Below are 21,011 nucleotides of genomic sequence, written 5' to 3' on the forward strand. Positions count from 1 at the left end.
GTTAGAAAGTATACACAGGGAACAATACTCAATATCCTGTGATAAACCTCAGTGGAAAAGAATATGAAGAAGAGGGGACTTCCCTGGCGGTCCAGTGGTTAAGACTTCGCCTTCTAATGCAGGGGGTGTGGATTCAATCCCTGGTCAGGGAGCTGAGATCCCACATGCCTCGCGGCCAAAAAACCAAAACGTAAAACAGAAGCAGTATTGTAAGAAATTCAATAAAGACTTTAAAAATGGTCCACGTTAAAAAAATCTTTTAAAAAAAGAATATGAAAAATAATATATATATGTATGACTGAGTCACTTTGCTGTACAGCAGAAATCAACACAACATTGTATATCAACTATACTTCAATAAAAAAAATTTTTTTAAAGTATGTTAGTGTTTGTTCTAGTCTTTTTTTTTTTTTTTTTTTTTTTTTTTGCGGTACACGGGCCTCTCACTGCTGTGGCCTCTCCCGTTGCGGAGCACAGCCTCCGGACGCGCAGGCTCAGCGGCCGTGGCTCACGGGCCCAGCTGCTCCGCGGCATGTGGGATCCTCCTGGACCGGGGCATGAACCCGTGTCCCCTGCATCGGCAGGCGGACTCTCAACCACTGCGCCACCAGGGAAGCCCTGTTCTAGTCTTTATGGGCCCAATTGAGAAGTGGGCTCAGAGGAGCTGGGCTGGACTTCGGTCAGGGACAGTCTTTGTCAAGCTCCAGCCACCAGCACAGTGCCTGATGTGTGAGCTAAAATGCTGCCTGCCGTATCAGTAAACAAGGATATTGCAGCCATCGAGCCATCACATCACAGCCGCCCTGACCGTGAGCCCTGGGGGAACCCAGGATGGAAACAGGATGCTCCCCCATCTAGCAGGCAGCTGCTGCAGTCACCCCGACGGTGCACCCTTTGGAGACTCAGAATGAGAAGCATAGGATGCTGGCCCCAGGTAGCTGAGGTGCCTATCAAAGGGGTGATTTCAGTGAACCCAGACTCTTGTATCTGCCCATACAGAGAAAAGCACTAAAAGCACTAAATTCTTTACCTTAAGCTGTCTGGTTTTCTTTTATTAACAGTAATCTTTTGAGGTTCCGACTACCTGGTCTTTGTTGCAAAAACTCCTCTATATCCTGGCTTCTCCCTGCCCCCGCACCCTGCACCCTTTGCCTCTTCCGAACAGTTTCCCAGAGTTCTCTGAGATGCCGTGTCCTGGGCTTAAGTCCTCAGAACGTTCACTGAATAAGACATAGCTCTCAACTTTCAGGTTGTACATATTTCTTTTCAGTCGACAAGTAAGTGCTCAGTAAACATTCATTGAATCAAGGAACAAAGGAGTGAACGAGTAACAGCCTGGTGTAGGTTGGCAGGTGGGTGCAGGGAGAAATGTAGGGCATTCTCTTACCCATGAAGAACCCCAGGGAGGAGGGTGACATCTCTGCAGACTCCAGGCTGTGAAATCAGGCCACGTGCCTCCTGTTGCTCCCCCAGAGAGCACTGCAGTCCTTGTTCAAGAGCATCTGCAGAGATGCTTCCAAATCTTCATTGACCTTGACTCAATATCACTGATCCCAGAGAACAGAAGTTTTAAAAGAACCAACGTCAGGTTGTAATGGGAGCGTATTTGCAGTAATAACACATCTGTTGTGATGAAAGACCAACCAGAAAAACGCAGGCAGCTGAACGACACCCACATTTTTTATTCTTAACAAGATTAAATAGATTTACTTCTCTGATATCCTGTACACACCATGATCATCATTAACAATGAGCTGTTAGAAATGCCCTCCAGGTTTTCCCCTCAGCTGTATCACACTGTAAATATAAACATAGGAAGATGTATTGACACGTGGATACCAACTCACACCCCAGAGGCACTGGAGAGATTTTTAGTAGACGGTTAACCCTCTTGAGTATCAACTCTGGCAGCTGAGCAATTTCAGAGGAAAAAGAAAGTAAATATCTTTTCCTTTCAAAGGAAAAAGAGGAAATAGAAGAGCCCTCAATCGGTGTTCTAATGTATTGAGTAACACCTTTTGCTGAAGTAAGAAATGAGTTTCTGTGAAGGCGTTTTGCTCATTTTCCTGTTGATAACCAGGATTATGTATTTCTTTTAAAAGATGAAACTGTTCCCAGGAAACTGTGATGGATAAGAGAATAAAACATTCATGACAGTTGGCTGGAGGAGGCAAGAGTTACACTCCAGTTTCTAAATTGCCGTGGAGTTGGTCTCTGTAGGAACGGAGCAGAAACTCAGCATCCCCGTTCTGAGCAAATATTTGGAAAAAGCAAATGCCGGAAATCCTGAGAGTTGAGATTTTCAGAGAAAAGTCACGAGAGGTAACAAGGTGTTCAGCAATTTGTTCAAGAAACGCATGCTGATGCTCAAAGTTTGCCAAGTAGCAAAGATGGAAAGCTAAATAGACACGACCCCTGTCCTCCAGGAGCTCGGAGACCAGTCCAGAAGAGAACTGTGTTTAAACAAACAATTACAGTAACTCCTGAGGAATTTTCCTAAGTGTTGGGCTGAGGAAAATGGGCCCATGATCAAGTAAGTGTAAGAGATGACGGGTTAAATCAATTTCAGCGGGTTTTTGTTTTGTGTTAATTGTTTTTATTGCAGATCTTCTCAGAGCCTTTAATAAGCTAATGTACACTGTGGATCTTCTGGGGGGCGGTGGGTATGTGTTGTGCAGCCCTTCCCGTCTCCCATAGTCCCCACCCCTAGAAGCTAGAGTTCCAAGGAACACACTTTGGGAACTGCACATGCAACACAGTGTTGCTGGAAGCATGCAAGAGAGCGGCTCTACCTGGAAGCATCAGGAAGGGCTTCTCAGAGAAGAGAGCATCTGATCTGGGTCTTCAAAAGTGCGGAGGAGGAATTTTCCATCCAGAGGATGGTGGAGGTGGAAGAAAGGCATCTCCAAGGTCATACAGCTGGTTCTAGCAGTCAGGGATGTGAGAGGTGGGTGTGGAGTCTGGGGAAGGCTGAGGTGTAGGGGTTTATCCGCTAGGTGCGTGGTCCTGTGTCCTCATTCTGCAGCAGGGTCACCTGGGATGCTCTTTAGGGGTGCAGATGCCTAGGCATGCCTTATCCCTCCCTCCCTGAGATTATTTGGTTGGTCCGAGATAGGAGTCTGAGTACCTGTATTTTCACGTGGTGCAGTGAGCAGACAGAGTTGCAAACTCCTGCTGCAGATGATGGAGAGCCATCACGGGGGTTAAGTGGACAAGTTCAGAGTCCTTTCTCAGCGCCTCGCACCTGTCCTCATGCCAGTGACCGAGCAGCTCCCCCTGTGCCCTGCATCATCGAAGCCCTAGAGATGAGGCTGGACAGACTCCTGCCCTCCTGGAGCTCACTCAAATCAGGAAGAACCGAGCCTCGAAGAATCCGTGCATGGCGGCCTATTTGGGGAAAGGGTGACGGATGCTGCAGAAGTGGGCCGACCACCACGAGTGTGTGTGTGAGACATGGCCCAGAGGGCCGAGGGCCAGCGGAGGCATCCCGGTAGAAGTGACACTGAAGCTGAGCTCAGAGGAGTAGAAAGCAACAGACAGGAAGGAAAGGTGCGCAGGGAAGGTGAGCATGTCTGCAGGGAGAAGGCAGGTGGGTGATGGTTGGCATGGATCGTCTGAGCCTGGAGCGCTTCTGTTTCCGAAAGACCCCTCTGGTGACAGCGAGCGGCCATGAGAGGCTAGGACTCAATGCCAGGGGACCAGTTAAGAAACCAGCAACCGTGCCGGCCAGGGCGCTTTGGAAAATGAATGAGAGTGGAGACGGAGGAGGGACAAGACAGTTTAAAATATATCCGTGAGAATCAGCAGAATTTAGTGAAAAGCTACATCAGAAAGGAAGAACGTTGAAGCTACGATAGATTGGGTTTCGATATAGCTGTCAAAGGACTGGGCTTCCCCAGTCCTCGCCGTTGCAGCCAGCCAGCCCAGGGCGGGTTAAAATGTGATGGATAACTGGGGTCATGAGAGCATCAGAGTCCATGACGGGCAGTTAAGATTGAAGATGTATATGCTTTAGTTGATTCGCTCACCCCCCCTTACTGAAAGGTGCTCAGACTGTGGTGCTGTAATCACTGAACTGGGTGGCCTAAAATTTTATTATCTTTCACGTGCTCTTAAATAACACCTAGTGGTATGCCGAAGCGAGCTCGTGCCAGTTCACAAGAGGCAGTTGTACACATCTCCCAATTTCAAGTCCAGTGACATCATACTGGTAGCCTGAAATGGACCGTATCATCCGTGCTTACATCAGGGCAGTTGGAAAATGCTGCACATCGGGGCTTTTATTTTTGGAGAGCTGGTTTAGCACTTCCCAGGATATAGAGTAAATCGTCCGGATTGGACTGTGTGTGGCCTTCAAGGATTTTGAAAAAGGGAAACATACAAGACTCACTGTAAGGTGTTCTCTGTGCTTGGTCAGTATAACCTTGTCCTGAGCGGCTCTGATAAACCAGTTCCCTTGGGAAGCCTCCTGCTTGGTTGGTAGAAGGCATGCGTCCAGCCTAGTTTGATCGCCTTTGTGAAGGGGGTAGATACTCTGATTTCCTGGAAAGAAAAAGAAGTAATTATACTGTAGAAAATCATGCACTGTAGAAGAAAGGGAAGAATGGGTCCCTATTTTTTGGCATTATTTTCCCTATATTGGCCTTCAGGGAAAACATACATAGAAAAGGGGGAAAATAAAGTCTGGGATAAGCACTGATGAGAGAACTTTTGTTGGAAATCTACAGCAGCCCTTGGCATTCCTAGACTTAACTCTTGCATTGGGGCCATTTGTAAGCACCCTTGACACCTATGATGTGGGCGGCTTGTACTTTGCTGAGGGACAGAGCTGAAACAGTCACATGGGGAACCAGGCCAGCACCTGGCGACCTTGCCCAGCCCATGAGCGGACGAAGTAGTTGGCTCCAGGCCACATCGCTGCACTGCTGGGCAGTTTTGATTGATGCAGGGTCCCACTCAGTCCCCACCACCAGCATGCCAGGAAGATAGGGACAGGCCCGCTTCACAGAGGCAGGAGCTAAAATATTTAGGTACGGATTATAATCATCTCTAGTGACTTAATGGGCTCTGAGGACAAACGCTTAAGGATGTCAAAGGCCTGGGACTTCCCTCGTGGTCCAGTGGGTAGGACTCCATGCTCCCAATGCAGGGGATCCAGGTTCAATCCCTGGTTGGGGAACTAGATCCCGCACGCATGACGTAACCAAGAGTTCACATGCCGCAACTGAAGAAAGATCCTGCAGCCGAAATGAAGATCCTGTGTGCCGCAGCTAAGCCACAGTGCAGCCAAAATAATTAACTGAACTAAAAAAATATTTAAAAACAAAAATGTCAAAGGCCTAAGGAGTATACGGGTAGTGAGTAGATGTACTGAACATTTGGTGTGAAGGCTGTATGTAGTCAGTTTTAAAACCTGACCAATCTTTTGTTTGTTTTCATGACAACATGTTTAGCACATATTTGCTTAAGAAAAATCAGTCCCAAAAAATGGAACAAGAGAAATGATCTTCAGAGTCACCTCGCAATGCCACCGAACACAGTAAACTACGATTGATATTTTTTTGAAAAAACCTTACTATTTAATAATAGATACCACTAGATATGTGTGACCGTAGTTCAGAATAAATTTTTATATTAGATTTTAAGAAGCATTTTTAAAGATTTTAAGTTTTTTCAATAAGTTTTATTGAGATGTAACTCGCAAACCACACACTTCACCTGAAGTGTGCGATTCAGTGACTTTTAGTGTATTCACAGAATTATGTAACCGTCACCACCTTTAATGTTAGTACATTTTTATCACCCCCCAAAGAAACTTCTTACCCATGAGCAGTCCCCCCGGTTGTCCCCCCCCACCCCAGCCCCCTAGGAACCACTAGTCCACTCTCTGTCTCTATAAATTTGCTTGTTCCGGACGTTTCATATAAATGGGGTCATACACGATGTAGTCTTTTACTTAGCGTGTTGTTTTCAGGCTCATCGATGTTGTAGAATGTATCAGCACGTCATTCCTTTTTACGGTTGAATGCTGCTCCTTTCTGTGGATACACCCAAGTTTTCGGTATTCATTCATCAGTTGGTGGCCATTTGGGATGTTTCCATGTGGGGCTATTATGAACAATGTCGCTGTGAACATGCATGTACCTGTCATTGTATGGACACGTGTTTTCATTCTCTTGGGTACATACCTAGAGGTGGGATTTCTGGGTAATAATAATAACTCTATGTTGAACCTTTTGAGGAGCGGACAGGTTGTTTTCTGAAAGTGTCTGCACATTTTACAATTCTACCAGAGTGTATGAGGTTTTCCTCTCAATTCCTCTACCTCCTCTCCAACCCTTGTTGTCGTCTGACTTTTTGGTTCTAGCCATCCGAATGGGTGTGAAGTCGTATCTCCTTGTGGTTTTGATTTGCATTTCCCTGAGGTCCGTTGATGTTGTGCATCTTTTCATGTGCGTCCGTTGGCCATTTGTATATCTTTTTCAGAGAAATGGATGTTCAGATCTTCTGCCCTTTTTTATTTTTCAATTTTTAAAGATTGAATTGTTTTGGAGCAGTTTCAGGTTTATAACAGAATTGAGAGAAAGGTACACAGATTTCTCATACACCCCCGACCCTGACACATAAATAGCCTCCATTATCAACATCACTTACCAAAGTGGTACATGTTTTACCAAGAATGAACCTACACTGACACATCATAATCACTTACCGTCCATAGTTTACCTTAGGGTTCACTCTTGGTGATGGACAAATGGGTAACGACATCTCTCCATCATTATAATGTCATACAGGGTATTTTCACTGCCCTAAAATTCCTCTGTACTCTGCATATTCATTTTTCCCCCCTTCTACCACACCCCCTCTCTGGCAACCACTGATCTTTTTACTGTCTCCATAGTTTTGCCTTTTCCATAATATCATATGGTTGGAATCCTATCATCCTTTTCACATCAGATTCTTGCACTTAGTAATATTCCATTGTCTGGATAGACCAGTTTATTTACCCATTCACCTACTGAAGGACATCTTGGTTGGTTCCAGGTTTTGGCAGTTATCAACGTAGCTGCTGTCAACATCCGTGTGCAGGCTTCTGTGTGGGCATAAGTTTTCAGCTTCTTTCAGTAAATACCAAGGAGCACGATGGCCAGATCATATGGTAAGAGTAGGTTCCGTTTTGAAAGACACTGCCAAACTGTCTCCCAGAGTGGTTGCACCATTTTGCGTTTCCACCAAGAATGTGGCAGAGTGTCTGTTGCTACACATCCTCGCCAGTATTTGGTGTTGTCAGTGTTTCAGATTTTGGCCCTTCTAATGGATGTATAAGGGTATTTCATCGTTGTCTTAATTTGCATTTCCCTGATGACAGGTGATGTGGAGCATCTCTTCACCTGCTTATTTGCCATCTGTACATCTTCTTTGGTGAGGCATCTGTTTGGTGAGGTATTCTTTGGCCCATTTTCAGTTTTTTTTTTTTTTGCGGTATGCGGGCCTCTCACTGTCATGGCCTCTCCCGTTGCAGAGCACAGGCTCCGGACGCGCAGGCTCAGCGGCCATGGCCCACGGGCCCAGCCGCTCCGCGGCATGTGGGATCTTCCCGGACTGGGGCACGAACCCGCACCTCTGCATCGGCAGGCGGACTCCCAACCACTGCGCCACCAGGGAAGCCCTCACCTTTACCTATTTTTAAATTGAATTGTCTTTTTATTATTGAGTCATCAGAGTTCTTATATATTTTGGATAAAAATCCCTAGTCAGACATGTGGTCTGGGAATATTTTCTCCCATTCTAGTTGTTATCTTTTCACTTTCTTGCTGGTGAGAAGCATATGAGTTTGCTATTTTTCCTGTGTCTTCCTTTCTGACAAAACGCCTTACCAGATGCTCTAATTCACCTAACTTCACCTTGTGAAACCCCCGTCTCCCAGAAGACTTCCATACGGAGCTAGGAAGCACTCATATTGTCTTTTCTTTCTTCAGATTGAATTTTTTTTTTCCTAGAGGCACAACTTCCTTTCCTAAAAACGAGTCATTTTAAAGGCATTAGAATTTTCCTGAATCTCGTCCAAAGTTTAAAATTGAAGTCCAAGAAAGAATAGCCTCTTTATTTTACCTGCAGAAGAGTCTCTGAAATGCAGGTGGGTCCCATCGATCTACAATACTCTCAGCTTCCTAGCAGCAGCAGCTGCAAGACAGACCTCCTCATTTTGGCCGTTGTGCACTTCTGGAGGTATATTTAGGTTGCCTCTGTTTAGTGTTCCCAGAATAGCCATAGTCTTTTGTTTCTCTGCATTCCTTTTAGTTTTATTCCTTCCTGGCCCAAATTAAGAGTGATGCACTAGACGATTTCCAAAACCCTTTCTACCTCAGAAGGTCCGTGCTCTTAACCACTTGGACTGGCCACAGGGTATCATCTGTAAGCCATACCCAAAGCCCAGGCAGGACTGAACTTTTGCCAAAGTCCAAGTGAGGCCCCAGCTGTGGATCGGATTAGGTACATGCTTTCCACATCCCAGCTTGATACTGTCACGACCATTCAGATTCATAGAGAGGTTTCCTACAAATATGTATCTGAGTGGAGACAAATTATGTTTACCTATATCATTTCTGGACAGGGTTGTGGATGCATATTTTGCAATGAAAGTGACTTTTTTTTAATTCCATTTTAGGCTAACACCTTAAATTATCTTTTTGGTTTTGTTTTTGGTTTTTTGTTTGTTTGTTATCTTCAATGAGCTCCAAGGATAGTTGAATGGAAGCCTCTGTGGTTTATTTTTCCCATCTCATGAATGAACCAAATAATGCTTCCAGGGCCACGGGTGAAGTGTGCCTTCAACTCTGAGAATGCCACTGCCGGGGACAGATTTTCAAGCATAGTCATCATGTCTTAGATGTTTTAGGCTGCTTCTCATCCCAAATTAGAATACCGCTGTCAATAGAGCATTTGATGCCAGCCCGCTTTAAATAAGCAGTCAAGGTGAAAACAAAAATCGATGAGCTGCTCTCATGTTTCCCATAAGCTGGGCCCCTCACAGAGCTGCACCAGGCTTGGTTCTCACCGCCAAAAGCAGGGAATTCAAGACTTGAATGCAAGTGTCCGTGACAGTTTCCTTTTTTAATTATTTTATTTATTTTTTTAAATTAAAACAAAGTTTTTTTATTGAAGTATAGTTGATTTACAATGTTGTGTTAGTGTCAGGTATCCAGCAAAGTGATTCACATATATATATATATATATATATATATATTCTTTTTCATATTCTTTTCCATTATGGTTTATCACAGGATATTGAGTACAGTTCCCTGTGCTATACAGTAGGACCTTGTTGTTTATCCATTCTATAGAGAATAATAGCTTGCATCTGCTAATCCAAAACTCCCACTCCATCCCTCCCCTGTCCCCCCTCCCCCTTGGCAACCACAGGTCTGTTCTCTGTGTCTGTGGGTCTGTTTTGTAGATGAGTTCATTTGTGTCCTATTTTAGATCCCACATATAAGTGATATCGTATGGCATTTGACTTTCTCTTTCTGACTTGCTTCATTTAGTGTGATAATTTCTAGGCCCGTCCATGTTGCTGCAAATGGCGTTATTTCATTCTTTTTTATGGCTGAGTAGTATGCCATTGTATATATGTACCACATCTTCTTCATCCATTCATCTATCAATGGACATTTAGGTTGCTTCCATGTCTTGGCTATTGTGAATACTGCTGCTATGAATACTGGGGTGCATGTATCTTTTTGGGTTATAGTTTTGCATGATGGTTTCCTTTTGATGGTCTGGTTTTTTGTTTCCATTTTTATACTTTTCCAAGAAGAATGGGCTTAAAGGAGGGGTAAGGTGGAGATGGAAAGGGGGCATGTTTTAGACAGCATCAAGGAAAGAAATCAAGCTTTAGAGAAAGAGGGGATCGTGAATTGTGTCACACTTTGTACATTTGAGCTTTCAGGAAGTAGAGAGAATGGATCAGACCAAATAAACCCAAGCTGAGAAGTATTTGTATTAATAAACAATATGTAATGGGTATACACAAATCCATTAATAAAATAATGTCTAATAATAATTTCTACCCCAGGCCCTGAAACTGAGGTGGCGGGGCAGCAAGGAGCCCAGCCAGGACGCAAGGCGATGGCCATCCTCCCATCTAAGACAGATGCTGACCCATTAGCCTTTTCACTCATGTACACTCAAGGGCAAAATCTAAAGCTACATTGAAGCGGGAATGAAAAGGTGAAGGAGAGAGAGGACAGGGAAAGATTTCACTGAGATTGGAGCAAAGGCAGAAGCAGTCAGGTCAAGCCAACTGGTCATTGCTGAGCCCAGGAGATCTCCACCCAGGTAGGAGGGCGACCAGTGCCTCTCACCAACTCAAGAGCTTTCAAGGTCTGCACTCCTTCCCTCCTGCATGAAGAAGTCAATGCTCTTATTAAAGCACCTTTCTCACTCCTACCTTCTCTTTGCTCATTACTAGCATGTTCTGAAAATTTATACAGCAAGGATATAAAAAGGATGTGAGAAAGCAAAATATTTAAAATACAGAGAACAGAACTGTATATTTATTTTTGATATTATAATAGACACTTCTGCAAAGACAGAGGCACAATGGCTCTAAAAGCACGGATGTAAAAAGATTTTCTATAAAAAAGAAGAGAAATTGTCTAAATATTTTAGAAGAAAAACCAACCACACCATTATTTTACGCACTCCTGTACATGAAGACTTTTCCTGTTATTATTAGCATTTGTGTGTTTACAAGAGACATATTTTTAGACCCTTTAAGCTATTCTTAAGCATCAAGATTGGTCTCAAGCCCCTCCTCTACTGAACAACCTTCTCCTTTAGAGAAGTGTCGCGGAGAAAGTGAGTGAATTACTGTTTTTATTTGTGGTGGTTAGAAAAAGATGGGGAAAAAGTGGTAGCCTATTAAGTTTTTTTCTGAATATATATAACATATATTATATGTATAACGTATATGTTATATATATTATATATATATGTTATATATATATATGAATGACATGGTCTACAGATGAAGGGACTATGTAGTGTATGTGAAGACCATATTGGATAAAATGTGTAGTTTGTTTTTTCTCTAGAACTTTCCCTGTGTTATTGAACAACTTGTTTTATCAGCTGTGTTAAACTTAAACTCTTTTGTGTAAGTACACCATACGTTATTTCTCATTTCCCTGTGGTTGAACATTTAGGTTGTTTCCAACTTTTTACTTATTAAGACGAAAACTTGGATGAACATCTTTGTAATATATCTCTATTCACATCAGGTGATTTCTTGGGAGAAATTCCTAAAAATGGAAATAGTGGGTAATAAGCCATAAAAGCTTTTATTTTGTAGGAATTTCAGTAGATTCTGCCAACTTTCAGAAAGGGTATATTTTTGCTCCCATCAGTAGTACACGAAACTTCCAAAGACAATCATCTTAAAAGCAAAATGGGGACTGACAAAAATCCAAGAACAAATTTTGTGTAGATAATTTCAAAACGTTCCCATTGGCTAGAAAATCATACTTGTGTTGACGTGCTCTAGCGAACGTAAACCAAGCCTAGTGGTCTCACCAACGAGTGCTCTGGGCTGGTCCCTGATCCATTGCCTCAGATGTGCCCTTGAAGCACTGAGAAGCTCACCTTTGTCAAAGTGACAAGGAGTTATTCATTGGAACATATTTCTGGAATCCACAAGACAGAAATACTCTAATACCAGCAAGATAATTTTAGGAACAGCCATGCATGCCTTTAACCCTCCAAACCCCACCGGAGCTTTAGCGAAACCTTGAGGCTTGTCCCCTTGTTCTCCATTAGCCACTCATTTGGGCGGGAAGGCGTAACCAACTGCCTCAGTCAGGAGGAGGATGTAACCTCCAGACCTCTGGCCTCTTCTTGCTTTTGTCCAGAATTGGTGGGACCTTCTCTTTCAGCCCCCAAGCAAAGAACAGACTTGGCCTTAAGCAGGATTTTGGTTTGTTTGCTTTTGCCAAAAAAAAAAGAGGTGTGTTCCTTGTATCTGATTAAATCGTGGAACATCTTTCTTCCTTTGTCCTGCACCTGCTTGTCTGGTGACTGCTGCAACCAGTCCCGCATATGCCCAGTACAGGTCAATAGATACCTTATGCAAAACAAGGGAGAAAAGGGCCATTCTCAGTGCTTTGGGGGAAGACACAATTGTTTCTTTGGAGCACTTTATACTTTTGGGCCAGTGGATCATTTGGTAATCATCTCTTGACAGGCACAGTTGTCACTCTCACGCAGGGAGTTCACAGAGTTCCACTGGACTCGGTCATCTGTGCTCTGAGGTATGGCCTCAGCATGTCATGCGTGGGGTGTCACTGGTCAGAACTCACCTTCACTGTCACCGAGCAGGGAGCACACCCCCAGGAACAGAATATGCGCTTCATTGAAGCCTTTCAGCGAAGTGATTGGTAAGCGTGAGTTCCAGAGAGCAGGAATGCTAGAGCCACACTCGGGTCCCTCCCCCACCAAGAACCTGGCTTTCCTGGCCTCCACCAGGGCCCCCCTTTCTCTGAAACCAGAGACTGAGGTGGCAGAAAACAGCCAGAGGCCAGGGCAGGGCCTGAGGGCTTCTGAAGGCAGCAGCTTGGCCAAGAGTGAAACCTTCCGCTGGGAGCAACGTGCTTCGTTCTTTGGGTGGAAGCAGGGGACACCAGTAGCCAGAGGAAAGTTTGTCCTCAGGGAAAAAAAGAGCCAGACCAAGAATTCGGGGAAAGCAGTCTAGCAAGGAGGAGGGTTTTAGGCACAGGAATTCCAGGGTCAGGTCAACAGAAGACACTTCCCAGGACGCTTTGCTTGGCAAGGAGGATGGTGGGCCTGGAGCCGGGGGTGGGGGTAGAGGAAGGGGCAGGTGAGGGGCGTGTAGCAGCTGCTGGCACTGGGAAAACGCGGGGGTGGGGGGGCTGAGCTCTTTCCTGGATCCACCAGCCTAAACGAGGAACCGAAGAGGAGAGCCAGGTCCTCAGGAGAGGAAAGAAGCCAGAGGGGGTCAGGGATGGTGTGAAGAGCACACAGGAAGTTGTGCTGCCTGGAGCTCCTTGGACGAAGGGGCAGGACTTCCCTGATTCCTGCAGGGGCTGCTTCAGGACACGCATCCTGACAGAACCTGCCTCTTGCAGTCTGCTGCTCTGGACTCAGCTTCTTGTCCCTCTCCACCACTGGCAGGTTCCAGCTCTTTCTGCCCTGGTGACTTTTCATTCCTTCCCTCAATGAGGCTTACGTAGGCCCTGTTCGTGGGCAAGGTCCCTGCCTCCCAGGGTTTACAGCCCAGCAGGAAGCTGAAGAGTATACAGCTAACTGCAGGGCGGGGCAGAGGTGATCACCGCCTCGGACAAATGCAAAGGGCGTTCTGAGTCAGAGCAGGCCCCGATCTCAGAAATCAGAACTTCTGAACTTCTGTCCGCCCAACTTGAATGGTCCTCAGGGAGCGGCACCCTTGCCTGTGGGCGCTGCCCTGTCCTGCGCTTAGTAACTCGTGAGTGGAGTGGCTCCTTCCCAAACCCACACATCTTTCCTCTTTTCGAGCCGAGGCTGAAGTCCAGTCGCTTTGTCTCACCCTTGGAAACAAAAACCAGCCAAGGGAGTCTGCCCCGGGTGTTGACAGGGATGTGATGTAGGTCAGTATCCTAGCTCCCACCCCGCAGAGGAGGAAGAGCAGGGGGATCGGACGGGAGGCCAGCTGGGGTCGATGAATCATCCGGAAAATGGTAGGCAGCTGTTTCTGAGCTAAATGCCATCTGATGGGGCTCCGCACCTTGAGTCCACTGTCCTGGTCTCTAAAGCCCTTCCTCTGAGATGAAGCCAGTGAGGGCCAGAGAGCCCTGGGCACAGGGGAATCAGCCAGCGCGGTTAGTCACCCCTGGTACCACGCGGGCGGAAGGCACAGTCCTGGAGGAGGGTGAAGCCGACAATTCTAGAAGAGCTCTGGGTCCTGTGAATTTCCCCCCCGCCTCCTCCTTCCCTCCCTCCTCCTTCCCTCCCTCTCTCCCTTGTTTCCTTCCTGCCTTCCTTCCTGCTTTGAGCACCTGCTACATAAGCCATACACTGTGTTCGGCCCTGGAGATAACAACAAAACAGAGATGGCCCCTCCCCATTAAAGAACCTAGTGGGAGAGACTGAAAATAGCGCCTGATGTGTTCTGAGTGCCTGCCATCCGCCACATGCCATTGTAATCACTTACCATAGTATCAGTTCCTTTACTCTTCACAACAACACCATAAGGTATCTACTAGTATTATCTCCATTTTAAGGATGAAATGGCTGAGCCTGGAGAGATTGAACAACTTGCCCTAATGAAAACATTTATAAGCAGTGCCCCTTTCTATACTGACTCAGGGTGTTGGAAGGAATTCGTGGCAGCTGGCATGTCCATTTCCCAAGGTGGAAGAGAACAGTCATTTCTTGAGTACCTACTGGGGACCAGACACTGTGTGGTCCCTCTACACCCCTCAACTGTGTTGGCACCTGGCTAGGTCTCCGAAGTCCCAGGAGAGGGAACCTCAGGCTAATCCAGGCGTCCACCTAGGAGCGCCCCCAGCTGTGCTGCTCTCCCTGAGCACAGGACAGCCTAGGATCCACAAAGGAAACTACCGGACATCCTGTTCCCACCTCTGTGCCTCCCCCATCATTCATCATGATCCCAGCTCTGGGCCCGGCATGACCACAGGGCCAGCTGTTGTCTAGTCACCATGGAGAAGGCTTGGAGGTGCCCGGACAGGATGTGTCTGGAAGCCCACTGGTGACATCCAGTGATCTGGCCTCTTGATGTCCTGCCTGGAGTTATCCAACCTTGACATTTCTCCTTAGAGAAAGAGGAGAAATCCTATGGAACCGCAGTGAGTCTGAGTTCATCCTGGTCATACACATTGCTGAAGAAGAGAAGGGAGATGTGAAGATGGGGAAGGCCACCATCTTGTTTCCTGCACTTGCACTTGAAGTTATTGAAAAAGGTTATCAATTATTCCTGCCGGATCAGGGCAATGAGCTGCCCAGTGCATGAGAGTTAATTTCTTTTAATCATGAGACTTTCTCTCCTGTTGGAAATACCAATGTTTGCTCCACTCTGAATGCTGCAGACCGACTTATTTGGGTAAAAGTCCATTTCTGGTTCCTGGAACGACTTTAAGTGATTATTTTTAAATGCTGGTAACCACAAAAATAATTTATTACTCTTCTACTTAATACTGTAGGAGGACGATGAAACAGTGTTAATAGTTCAGAGTGAATTAATTGAAGTGGTCTGCTTTCTGGCTATTGAAAATCTTAGCTGGATTTTACATTTTTATTATTTATTTTGAACCGATTAAGTAAAGATCTTCACATACGAAGAATATTATTGTTAACAATATTTTTCAAATCACGTGGATTATGACCCATGAGGAAGGTATAAAACCAACTAAGGTGATCACAGTCGGCATTTTTTTGCAATGAAAGAACACAAAAGAATAGAACAAGATGAATAGAAAAACTAGAATAGAATAGAACAGCCAAAACATGGTAAAAGGTATATTTTATTAAATATTAAAGTCAGTTATATATATGTTTGTATATGTAAAACATATTTTCCCAATTTTAAAAATGATATATAATTTACAAACAGTAACATTCATCCTTTTTACTGTACAACTTTATGAATTTTGACAAATGTAAATGTGTTTCTAACTTTGTCCAAAAAGTGAGAAAACCACTTAAAGCAAGAGTCTACTTAACTAAGTGGAGATATTCACAAAGAATAAGATCCTTTTAAGGCCTTTGGAGGCAGTGACCATTGTCTTATCTAAGAAGATAATTTCACACACCCCAAATTTTAAAGCCAAACAGGATGTTGGAAGCTATAGAGTCAGTGGTTTTCAGAACTTTCTTTTTACAGTGACAACATTTTTATAAACCAAGTCTAACATGGAACCCCGACAGGTCAAAGTAGAGTTGCTTTGCATAGAGACCAGGAAACACAGTTTGAAAACCCTCTCGGGCCCCAATTAGGAAACCGAGGCCGAGATAGGCTGAGTGACCACTCAAGGTTGGCCACTCCGATTGGCAAGGCTGGAGTTCAAACTCCAGCTCCTGGCTGTTGGTCAAGACATTTTCCATGCTGTCTTGGCCTCAAGAGAATCATAAGTACCACTTAACCCCACCAAAGAGATTGGATGCCTTCTTGGAATAGTACAGTTGGACTGTAGGTATTCATTTACCAGCACAGAGGAAAGAACAGGCCAGTGACCCCCATGGATATCAGAAGTACGAGTCTGCTCAGGAAGGCAGGACAGGTTATTTGGGCAACGCGAGTTACTTCGGGAGGCTGGAGCCTGAGTGTAAGCCCAGAGCTGGGAGCCCAGTGCCAGGAGGAAGCATGGTGAGCCTCCAGAGTTTGAGGAATCAGCCAGGCCCTGCATAGCAGCCCCTTCCTGGTGATTCACCCCTCAAGGGTCATGGGTGGATCCCCACCGCTGGGTTGCAATTGAAATAGAGCCACTTGGTGGTAGGAAAACCTGGCTGTTTCACCTCCTTTCTTCTCTGGGCCCCCTCTTTTTACTTCTTCCTCTCTGGTTTGCAAGTGGGAAGTGGGGAGACGGTAGAGACGCTGTTGGGGGCAGGCCAGGGAGTGTCACAGTCAGGCTTGTGGTGTGTAAGTTCTGCGTCAAAGCCTTGTTACCCTCATATCTATTCAGTGAACTTAACTTCAGTGATTGGGCTGTAATACTAAGGACACAAAGACCATCTCGTCTTTATGAGCGCACTGTACCAGGCAGCCACAGACTTCCATTAAATATCCCCCCTCCTCAACTGCACTGATGAAAAGAGAAAAACAAACGAGGGGGAGTGGGGTTAGTGACAAAGAACAGGCTTCTGTCCGAACAGCTGCCATCTCATGTAGAGCTAAGGGAAGGCTGGGCTTTGCTGGGCGAACCACCATACCATACGTTTTCAGAAGATGACAGGGAAGATCTGGTAATGAGTATGACCCGAAAAGTCACCCCCGATCTCCTTTCAGATAAATCCCTGTAATACTAAATTTAAGACAGGTGGATGCCCAATGATATCCTTCAGTTATTAGCTCACACTCCTACCCTCCAAAGAGAAATGGAGGTAAGAGGTCAAATGCTCCATCCTCTGGCCTGGATATTACTTATACAAAGTTGTTTCCATTGATATTTCAGGGATCATGTCTCTCTCTTTGTTGAAAGAATTATTAGCACCTTTTTTTGGTAATTTGAGATTTAGGTGTTAAGTGGGGAACTTGGTGATTTTCTAGATATCCCTGAGTTAGATCATCATAGCCTAACTCCAGCATAGAGTTTTAACTTGTTGGAATTCTCAAAATACTAGTGTGTACTCATACACCAGTACACAGTTAACTTCCTAGAATAATTTTATGTATGTAAGTTTTTAAATTGCATCCGCATCACACCTACTCCCAAAAAAGATGTATGCTGAGGGGTAGCAGTACTCATATGGAAATCAGCAGGGACTCCTGATTTAAAATGGAGTGCAGGAAGTTTGTTTTTTATTTCAGGAGGGAGAGTAAGTTCTTTTGTTTGTTTGGAACACAAGGTGAGGGAGTACCCAAGGCTGATCGAGTTTAATATAGAAAAAAAAGAACAGCACTGAGTACTTAAAATTAAGGGGAGGAAATTGAGAATTCGTACCGCCTCTTTGGTAAGCAGAAATTGACTTCCATGAAGAGGTGATGATCTCTCAGGTATCATAAGGTCCTGGGGTACCCTGCAGGGGGAAAAAAGGTTTAGCTAACAGTTAGTTAATGAATGAAGTTAATGACAGGGGTATTTAATATTGATAACATTTAATTACCTATTTGGCTTGTACATAACATTGCGATAAATAGAAAGTAGATACCTAAAAAGCAATCAGACAGATATTTATTGGACAGTTTGGTTGTGACCTGTGCAGTAGAATGAGTGTGGACAGTTCAGACAAGCGTGAGCATGATGAGCTTTTCCAAAACCACATTCAAATGAAAGGAAATGGATTATGGATGACTTGTGTCTCCCACCTCAGCTGGAATAGTTACGTGGAATTTTTGCATTTTACATTTATAATGTAAGAGAAGAGCAGAGCAGTGGTAAGTGCAGGCTTTTGATTCGTTCAGACTCGGATTTAAATCCCTGCTCAGCTTGTTGACCTGGGACATTTTAGTTAACCTCTCCTCACCTCAGTTTCCCCATCTGTAAAACAAGGTAACAGTGATTTTTACAGAGCTTTTGTGAGTAGAAGATGAAATGATTTATGTAAAACACTTAGCACAGTACTTGAAACATAGTGCTCAAAAAATGGGTGCTGTTATGATGTGATATTTATTTTAGTTACTGGGTATATAGTAAATGTTGATTGATGAACTTGATGAAATAACACATAAGAATATTATAGAAGAGGTTTGTTTTTTTGTTTTTGGTTTTTTTTTTTTGCTTTAAGCTTATTTGTGCTTAATATTTACGAGGAAAGGAATGGCTTAGTGACTTACTGTAATGTCATCTCGGGATCTGGGGACAAGCTCCCTGTGAGAGGCGCACGGCGTGGAAGCTACCACTAGAGGGCTCTGAGGAGACCCTAAAAACCTTTCCTTGGCTATAATGATGAGGCAGCAACCCTGGGAAGCCCTGGCTTTTTGGAGACCCAGGAGCCATTCTATTCATCACGGCTGTTCAAGAGGGCAAGTAATAACAAGAAGCCTACAAGAGCAGCTTGTAGCAACCACTTTTACCAGAGACCTGGGAGCATGCAGGTGGATGTCACCAGAGACAGCTGGTAGGTGCCAGGCTAGGGAAACCCTGTAGCTCTGAGGTCACTCTCCGCCTCTGCCATGCCACTGAGTTACCCTGATGGGTGCTGAGAATGCCGTCACAGAGTAGAACATCAACTTTGAGACAGGAAACCAGGTAGAGTGGGGGGGGGGGTGTCCGAAAGTCTGGGTAAGGACTTAACAATAACAACGAAACCCACCTTGAGTCACTACGGAGCCTTCAGGTTCCCAGTGGAGACTGAGACCAAAGCGGATAACTGATGGCTGCGCATGCGTGAATGAGATGCCCATAAAACTCTTGGAGTTTGGGGGCCACACAAGTCCTGTGCATCCTACCTGCAGAGATGATGGCAGGGTGTTTTTGATGGTGCATTGTCATGGGATAAACGTCCTGGGTACCAGGGAGTCACTCAGGGATCGCCCAGCTAGTGATGATGCAAGAGGTATGTCATTGCTCTTTATCAAGCATCATTGGTCAGTGGCTTACAGGTGGGTCTGAGTGGGAGCAGTGAGACCAGTGCCTGCAGAGGCAAAAGCTGCAGCGAAAACCTGGGATCTGGGCGGAAATGAAGCTTTCCCCGCTTCCCAGGGAGTTTGGCCTCTCCGGACTGGGGCAGGGGCAGAAATCTCAAGCCTTGGTTTTCTTGTGGCTGCCCTGCTTCTCTGGACTTGGCATCGTCTCCAAAAGAAAAAAGAGCTGGCCGCCGGGGTCAGGCAGAAAAGGTGCCCTAGACTCATTCAAAGACGTTAATGCCAGCCGCGGGAAGCTTCGCTCCGTAAACCAATAATTCAGGAATTTGCGCAGGGAGGAGGCAGCTCTCCGTCCGAAGTCGAACAACTCCCCGTTTAAACTTGTGAAGCGCTGAGGCTAAGTTTGCAGGGCCTCCCTCCCCTGCGCTGGTCACAGGAAAGGGCAGGGGCTGCCGGGGAGCTGCGGGCCGGCCCGCTGCCCGGAGGCTGCACCCGGCGCCGGGCTCCGAGGGAGGAAGCCGGGCTGCGGGGCTGGGCGGCCCGGGGCGGGGGGCGGAGCAGGTGAGCCCGCGGGGTGGGAGCGGGGAGCGCACTTGTACGTGACGTTGGAGTTTGCGGCAACCTCGGAGCGGGAGGCTGTGCGCGCGGGTGCGGAGTGGCTGCGCGGCCGGAGGCGATGCGCTCCGCGGGGCGGCCGCCGCAGTGAGCCCCGCGCGGACACGGCAGCCCGGCAAGGCAGGGCCGGGGCGGCCAGCCGCTCGCGCTCCTCCCCGGAGGAGGCCCCCGGGCCCGCGAGGCGCTCTCCAGCCGGCCCCAGCATGTAGGCGATCGGCGGCGGCGCTCCTGCAGGCGGACGGCTCATCATGAAGAAGCACTCGGCCCGGGTGGCCCCGCTGAGCGCCTGCAACAGTCCGGTCCTGACCCTCACCAAAGTGGAAGGTAACGGCCCGGGGCGGCGGGGCCTGGAACGGGAGCCCGGCACCCTGTTACCTGTGGCCCCCGGGCAGCGCCGCGCGCCTGCGGGGCTGGCGACTCGGCCGCCCGGCTGCCCCGAGATGCCGCGGGCTGCCCACCCGGCTGCCTCATTCCCGGGCTCCTCGGCTCCTTCCAGGCCTGTCCTGAGCCCCCTGGGTCTGGAGCATCCCACCGCCGCCCCCCATGCCCCCAGGCTGACCAGAGGCGTTGCTCCGCTGCCGGAGGCGAGGCGGGAGAGGGTTGGCTGCCGCAGGCTGAGACATCCCCCCCCCACGCCCCGCCTCGCCTCGGCTCGCTCTGAGCCTTCCCCAGCCCACCAGCCCAGTGATGCCCCGCTCCGTGGCAGGGCCAGCAGGTGAGCGCAAAGCCACGAGCAGCCTGGAAACGTCTTCTTTCCCCCCAGTCCGGGGACTTGAGGCAGAACCCAGGGGAAGGAAGAGACCCCCGGCCCCGGCGGCCCCGGAGAGCTGTGCCTTACTCAGACCCAGCCGGCATCCCGCAGGAGCACAGACCTTGCTTTCCCGTGGCAAGCATGGGACGGGCAGCAGAGAGAGCCAGCCTCAGCCCCGGACTCCTCCTCCCAGGAAGCAGAGGCGAAGTGGCCGAGTCTCCCTAGAGCTGGCCAGGTTGGCCAGGTGGGGGGCTGGGAAGGGACCGGCAGCAGGGAGAGGAAAGCAGACCCCTCAGTTCCAGGCCCTCACTTTTCCTGAACTAAGGAGCCCAGTCAAACAGGAGCCCGGCTTCTGCTATGTCCCTGGGACGGCACCCTGGAGCTGGGACCTCT

The 21,011-nt window shown here is 47.0% G+C and overlaps 1 protein-coding gene across 4 annotated transcripts in view; it reads left to right on the forward strand.

Annotated features, from left to right (window-relative positions):
- SLC35F3 (solute carrier family 35 member F3) overlaps positions 1–21,011 on the forward strand; it is a 311,515-nt gene that overhangs the window by 169,964 nt on the left and 120,540 nt on the right. The window contains exon 1 of one of the 4 annotated variants that reach the window (XM_012537362.3): positions 19,358–20,191. The exons of the other annotated variants lie outside the window; for them this stretch is intronic. Coding sequence (XP_012392816.1) covers positions 20,116–20,191 — 76 coding nt within the window. The 5' untranslated portion in view covers positions 19,358–20,115. Of the gene's footprint in view, positions 1–19,357; positions 20,192–21,011 lie in introns of those variants that run through there. 4 annotated transcript variants of the gene reach the window in all.

This window comes from Orcinus orca, chromosome 14 (assembly GCF_937001465.1).
Source record: "Orcinus orca chromosome 14, mOrcOrc1.1, whole genome shotgun sequence".
Classification (NCBI taxonomy): Eukaryota; Metazoa; Chordata; class Mammalia; order Artiodactyla; family Delphinidae; genus Orcinus; species Orcinus orca.